The sequence below is a fragment of the Grus americana genome, chromosome 14 (assembly GCF_028858705.1).
Source record: "Grus americana isolate bGruAme1 chromosome 14, bGruAme1.mat, whole genome shotgun sequence".
In the NCBI taxonomy this organism is placed as follows: domain Eukaryota; kingdom Metazoa; phylum Chordata; class Aves; order Gruiformes; family Gruidae; genus Grus; species Grus americana.
This window is the reverse complement of record NC_072865.1, coordinates 3,694,544-3,701,326: the sequence shown is the minus strand read 5'-3', so window position 1 is coordinate 3,701,326 and position 6,783 is coordinate 3,694,544. Positions and strand designations below refer to the sequence as shown.

At 48.0% G+C, this 6,783-nt stretch overlaps 1 protein-coding gene across 2 annotated transcripts; it reads right to left on the bottom strand.

Annotated features, from left to right (window-relative positions):
• Positions 1–401: 401 nt before the first annotated feature.
• Positions 402–5,126, bottom strand: TXNDC15 (thioredoxin domain containing 15). 2 transcript variants are annotated; one of them, XM_054841340.1, is made up of 5 exons: positions 4,425–5,126; positions 3,823–4,262; positions 3,093–3,256; positions 2,772–2,902; positions 402–1,980 (listed from the first exon to the last, which is right to left on the bottom strand). In XM_054841340.1, the coding sequence occupies exons 1-5, from the start codon at positions 4,591–4,593 to the stop codon at positions 1,784–1,786; spliced, it is 1,101 nt and encodes a 366-aa protein (XP_054697315.1). In that variant the 5' UTR covers positions 4,594–5,126; the 3' UTR covers positions 402–1,783. The 2 variants fall into 2 exon arrangements, with proteins under 2 accessions (XP_054697315.1, XP_054697314.1); XM_054841339.1 differs by having other exon boundaries at positions 4,407–5,123.
• Positions 5,127–6,783: the final 1,657 nt, after the last annotated feature.

The window sequence follows — 6,783 nt, the reverse complement described above, 5'->3', positions numbered from 1 at the left end:
GAGCCGCCGCCCGGTTCTCCCGGCGGGGTCCGCGGCCGCAAAGCGAAACGGAGCGCGCCTGGAGCGGGGAGAGGTGGCGGAGGGAGCTGTGTCCCCCTCCCCGACCGCCTCCCGGTGCACCGGTGCGGTGGGCGGTAGCGGTAGAGCAGCCGCCGGCCCGGCGGCGAAGGGGAGAGCGGACCTGCCCGCTGCACAACGCCGGCCACCGCCTCAGGCCGAACTCCTCTGGTCACTCCGAGCAAGGGGATTTCACGTTCGGTTCTATGGGCAGCACTGAGACGGGTCACTGCTCGGAGAGGGGCGGCACTGCTATTTCTTCAGAGGTGCGGAGATCACTACCAGGGAGAATCCAGCCCTGGGCCTCTCAAACTCATCGGAGGGTAAAGGCAAGAACGCTCCAATTTCTTGTTCAAAAATCTTGAATCTTTTATTAATAAAATACTTCCTAGCTTTATCTTCTGTAATACCAAAGTTTTATCAGTGCAGTTCCCTTTTAACACACCAAAATACAGGATCTCAGCTTTCCAAACTGGAAAGATGTGGCCACCAGAAAAATAGCTGAAGAATTATGTTGCAGGGATATGAGCTCTTTATGACTTTGTTTCTCTTTAGCTTGATTTGCACCCTAAAGCTTCCCATCAAGGTACTAGGGCAAGCCTCCACCACATATAAATGCTATGCAATCAAATAATCCTAAAACTACACAACGATCCAGTCCATACCTTATTCAAAGTCTTCCATACTAATTATAACTAAAACCCATATCAATTCTTTATGTAGCCTCAGCTGCGGACTGTGCAACCAGCAAACACATTAGCAGAAAATTAAATAAACCTCATGACTGGTCTTGCTAATTTAGGCAGGTACTTCAGAAGCCACATGCTTCCAGTCCTGTGAGAAAGTGACTTAAAAGGTTACACTAAAAACCTGATTTATTTAAAAAAGAGTAAGGACTATGAATGCAATTTAATTCTGTAGGAATGTGGTAAATAAGTTGTGTACACATGCACAAAAATAATGAGGTGAGCTTTGGGAGTTATTCTAAATCTTATCAAGAACTGCCCGTCACAACTCCTAGAACACCGCAAACAAGGAAACATTTAACCCCAGCACCAAGGGTGGGAAACAGTCACCCTGTCAACTGCTGTTACCATTGCTGGCATACACGCTGTTAACATTAAAATCTCTTCAACACTGGAATAATTCATTTGAAGCACACTATTTTTAAAACCATTTTTTTCTTCATAGCTCATTTTACTGACAAACTAATTGAGGAACATCACCATTCACCAGTGTATCCCTTTAAAACATTACTATTCCAGAATAACATGATCCAAGTGGGCCAACGCATCCTAACTCCGTAGTGTCTACCACATTGAACGTGTAGCAGCTTTAGTTCATACGCCTGTAGGATCTGTACGAAATCCTCAGATTCCACCAGAGCAGAAGCAATGCCACTCCTGTGCCAAGCAGTGCCACGCACATGGGCCAACATGTTGTAAAATCCTTACTTGATCTACGAGTCTGTGAAAAATAAGCCCATCAGAGCAGCTTAATAAATACTTTTTTAGTTCATGTTTTTTCATATTTGTTTACTTACCACATTATTCGCCACAAATTTTCTTTTTACAGATTCAGTAGTTGATAAATAAAGCAGACGTTCAGTCAAGGTTATAAATTACAACCAACAAATTCAACAGTCCATTCTTACGTACTTCTAGTCCATGCAAATTCCTGCTTTACCAATAAGCGGGAAATTCTGTCCCTATTTCAGCACCTCAGATTATTCTTGGTGTTCATGCTCCTGTCCTGGGATCAGCCACCGAATGCTCTCCGTTCGAACAGTAGCGTACATGACAAAGCTAGCCAGGAAGAGCACAGAAAAGAGAAGCAGCCAGTCTATGCCTTTTGTCAGCACACTGGGCAGGGGCCCTTCCCAGTCTTCCTCGGTCACAGCCACATCGCTTTTAGCTTCTATACCTAAAAAAGAAAGCACTTGATCAACACCAGCAATAATCATTAGAGAAGTTGGTTCGTATTTGGAGCTCTGTTCCTGTTCTCAAACTAAGGCACATGTACAGTTAGACACAAAATTTTGGTGAGATGGTCCTTGTGTGTTCAGGTATATCTAGCATACAGTTTACTTACATAAAAATATATTGATTTTTATGTGTATTTTCATAATAGGAGAATGCTCCTGTCCTTCCACAGCACAGCTTTGTGTAAGTTTGGGAGTGGGTGTGTGTTTGTGTTTTTTGGGTATTTCTGCTGTATTAGCAATTATAACAATTTCTGGCCTCTAACAAAGGCCCTTGTAGGCCTATACATGTTTTTTTGTTTTACTTTACAGAAGCACAGAAGGAGCAGAGAGCTCACAATGTGGACAGCCAGATCATGCAAACTGGAATCCTTTCGTCTCCTCCAGTGCAAGAATCAAAACCATCTCATCCCCCATCTGCTATCAGTCTTACGTGGCTCAGGCAATGATCCCAAGGTTCATCTGCCTTTATTCCCAAATTAAATATTTGGGCAGAAAGACATGCTTAATCCTTCCAGCACCCTCTTTAGCTAAACCCCGCTGTTTCCCCCTACTCTGTGACAGCAGACCAGTAAGTTGAGTCTCTGCTTTCAGCATATAAACCTCTGCCAGGTCTTCTCAGGGTCTTCATGAAATTAATTTTAAAGAACAAACAACAGGGAGAAGAAAGCCCAGTTTGGAGCTAAAAGCCAGCCTGTTCTTGTTACTGACACATCAGGGCTGATTTACGTACCTGTTTGATTAAAAATGAAGTCTTTCAGTGTTTCCAGCGTTCTGTCTGTATGATTAAATCTAGCCATAGGTTTAGCACCTTGGAAAAGGAGGATATTGGGTACAGCCACAGTTCCAAATCTAGTTGATAAACTGATGGACATAAAGCAAATACAAAGCATGAAGGAAAAGAAATCCACCAGAGGAAAAAGCAAAGATGGTCACAATATAGCAAGTATCAATTTTACTAAATTAAATTGTCACTTTATAAGAAAGCGTTTCTAAAACACACAACTTGCTAACGGAAGTAAACAGATGCTAGAGCACAGGAAGTGTGAGTTACCTGCTGTGCTGAGATGCATCCAGCGCCAGGAAGCGAAGAGTAGGAAACGCTCGAGGTAAAGAATTAAAATGAGGTGCCAGACTGGCAGAAAAGCGGCACCACGGCGTATAGAATAAGACTAACGTACAGTCACTGCTGTTTGGGTTTAAGAACTCCATTAGGTCCTTTGAGAAAGCAGAAGAAAAATAAACATGGACAATTAGATATTTAACAGAGTTAAATTCTACATAGGAATGCATCATCCAGTAATCAATTAGATAATTGACAATATTTATCATGTAGTTGCACATTTGTTTAAGCTTTTTAAAACAGATGGAGAAGGGTATTTAACGTTTTGTTAAGGTTGTTTTAAAAATTTATTACTTTAAAGAAACCCAAAAACATAACCATTATAAGAAACAAGCTGGAAATAGGCACTGGTACTGACAGTAAACACCATTAACAATTTCAGACACACTAATCCACGCAGCACAGAAGTTTACTGCAGGCACAGAGATGAGAGCCACAGGCATATGGACTGAGCTGTATCTCCACTTTTTTCTGCTCAGAATGACACATAAAACCTCCCAGCTCAGAGGTTTCCTCTTTTCGATAGCACAGAGGATGTTACGCAAGGAAAGTCACCAACTCAGACACTGACAGAAACACGCACATGGTGCTGACGCGGCATCTTTCACCATCCTCACACGTTCAGAGTAACACCAAACAGCGAACCGGGCGATGCACTTACCTGAGACACGTTCAGGATCTGCAGCGTGAAGCGGTCCATGCCGGTGATGTTTCTCTCCTCGCAGTTCACTTTGGGAGCTTTGGCGCTGTCGGTGCTATTGGGTTCCTCAGCCGGCGCGGGCAGCACCGTCTCCAGCACGGCCTGCTCCCGGCCCTGGCTGCCCGCCTGGCCGGGGGGACCCGCCGGGCTGCTCCCCGCGCCGCAGGCATCGCCTCCGGCCGCCGCATCGCAAGCCCCCTTGGCTACGCCGGACGCCTGGCCTTCCCTCGCCTCCCCCGGCACCACCGAGAGCACCACGGCCTGCTGCGCGGGGAACCCGCTGCCCAGCATCGCGTCCGCCATTTCCGCGGTCCGGTACCGCACCGGCTCGCCGCTGCCCTGCACGGAGCCGCCCCCGGGGGAGCGGGGCTGCCCGCCAGCGTTCTGCTCCGTCACCGCCCCTGCGCCGGGAGGGAGATGTCAGCTCCGCGCTGCGGCCGAGCCCCGGCCTCCCCGCGCACCGCCCACCCCGGGGAGGCCCCACATACGCCGCCCAGTCCCCAAAGCCCACCCCAGCTGCCAGCGCCGAAGCCCGCCGGCCTCACCTGCAGGGAGAGCCCTACCGAGCCAGGCCAGCGCCAGCAGCAGCCGCCACATCCTCGGCCCCGGCCGTCTCCACAGCGCTGCGTCTCCCCAGACAACGGCCACTTCCGCCGGAGCCTTGTCCCGCTTCCGCTCGCTTCCGCTTCCGGTGCGCGCGTGCGTAGCGCGGCCAGGGCGGCGTGCCGCCATGTTGTCTTGGCTCGGGGCGGGCAGCGGCGGCTGCGCTACCGGTAGAGGCGGCGGCGGGGCTGTGGCGGCGGTTCCGACCAGGGACCGGCTCTGGGCGTTCGCTGCCGGCAGGACGAGCTGCGCCCGGTGCGCTCTTCGTCCTCCGACCGCTCGCTAGAAGTTTGTATTTCTAGGAGGGAGGGGGGCAGCGCGGGCCGCAGCGGCGGGGACGCGATTGCCACAGTCGCGTTCGTCTGCGGGCTCCAAAAATACCGTCCTGTGTCCCTAACCCTCAAACGAGGGGACAGAAATCTGCTGGAGCTCAGAGAGCAGCTCAAGACAACGGAATCCATCTAAGGTCCCAGTCCCTGCCGCTATTAAATACAAATCGTGGGGTTTTTAACAGAGTTTTCTCACGTCAGCCCGGCCGAACCCCCGGTATGGCAGGCACACACGTTCACTCGCATCTTTGCAGCTCCACCGACAACCGTGTGATACGGTGCAGCGACACGGTGTATCGACACGGTGGAGGGGCTCAGGTTCGGTCTGCTGGTGCTGCTGGAGGTTGGCCGGCATTTCATCGTTGAGTTAAATTCCAGGTCAAAAAAATCTTGCAACGAGGGAAACGTCATCCTGAGGACGTGACAGGATGTTGTGACTGAAGGGTAATTGAGAGGGCACACAAACGTACCTGGTAGTTCGTTCCAAAAGCGTGTTCTGTTACAGCCCGGTGTCGCAGGCCTGCTGCGAGCAGCTCCCTGCCCAAGGGTTTGCTGCCTTCACCCGCTACAGAGAAGCACAGATTCAGTTTGGGATGTGTTTTCACGTGGAAACTAAACTTTCATGTGCAGCCAGGCTGGGGTAAGGGTAAAAGGCTGTAAATCACGGTGTTCCTTAAAACAGCCAGCACTGTACAATGAGATTTTGCCAAAATTCTGCATCTTGTCGGAAAGTGAATGAGAATTAGGACCTAGGAGAGTATGAACCATACACGCACACTGGAAAAAAGCTAGGAAAGCACTGTACGTGCATATAAATGAAGATGGGCATCAGCTTTATTACAGAAAGGGGATTTTTGTCCTTGTTTTTACTAGAGGACACTTCTGTCTAACTGCATTTTCTTGCTTGGAAATTTTTTTCTTTCAAAGTACAATTTGCATAAGCATTAATATTGAGGACATAAAAAGCCAAAGATAGACAATGGGAGGTTTGCATGTAGAGGGAAGATACGTAATTAGACCAGCCAATACAGACCAAATAAGCTTGAAAATAAAAGCACATAAGGAATCCAAGCTGGCATGGAGCAGTCAGAAAAAAAGCTGCCCCGTTCCCAGTTGTCCTCATCTTTGAGTTTGTACAAAGCGGCGTTTTCAACTTGAAAACAATTCTCCTCCTGGCCAAGGACTGTGTGTGCTTCCCAGCCCTCAGCTCTGCGTCATCAGGACATCGCATCTCTCCTACTGCAGCCCTGGATGTCAGGTCTCAAACACAAGTGATGACACTCCAGACCTTTAAACAACAGATAGATAGCTTCCTGGCAGCATACCTCCACCTGAGACCCTCCTGGGGATTTAATCCTAACGTAATATCCTTCCTGCCATAACACAAATCAAGAGGTTTGTGCAAAATTGTGTTCTTTTTTATGGTGACTATAATAAGTAATCTATTAATGGCAGACAAATTAACTCCCAAGAATTACAAATTACCAGGCTTTATCATACCTAACTCAGAACGAACATACTATCCCATTATTACAGAGAAGGCACATTTCTTACAATGCCTGCCAGTTTTGTTGCAAAACTGGTTTTGGTGGCTTACATTTTTCTGATTTTTAATGTCAAATGTCTGTTTTCAGGAAAAAGTCTAGTAAAAAAAGACATTGTTTTGCATCTATTCAAAAAGCTTGGACGCATTAGGAAAGCTCTGTTTGCTAGGGAATGATCTGAACTGTAGCAAAGAGGAGGATTTGCAAAATAGGAGTCTTTTGTTGCACCCATGAATAAACACCAAAACTTGGTGGTCATTTGTGCATTTAGATTCCTGCAACTGGACTTCTCTCCCCCAGATTTCAGTCACACAGGCAAGTTCCTTCATGGGCACGCAGCAAGAGAAGGAGCGAAAGAGGACATGGACCGGGATACAGGCAACTCCAGGACCTTCACCGAGACCAAGGTTTCCACTCATGTAACCCCAACATCCTCACAGCTATGA

What these genes read in the sequence shown, in the direction of transcription:
- TXNDC15 (XM_054841339.1), bottom strand. Translation starts at nt 4,593, where the DNA reads ATGGCGGCACGCCGCCCTGGCCGCGCTACGCACGCGCGCACCGGAAGC. An exon ending in AGATCCTGAACGTGTCTCAG is followed by an intron (nt 3,257 to 3,822) that starts GTAAGTGCATCG and finishes GCTTTCTCAAAG; the next exon opens with GACCTAATGGAGTTCTTAAA. An exon ending in GATGCATCTCAGCACAGCAG is followed by an intron (nt 2,903 to 3,092) that starts GTAACTCACACT and finishes TATGTCCATCAG; the next exon opens with TTTATCAACTAGATTTGGAA.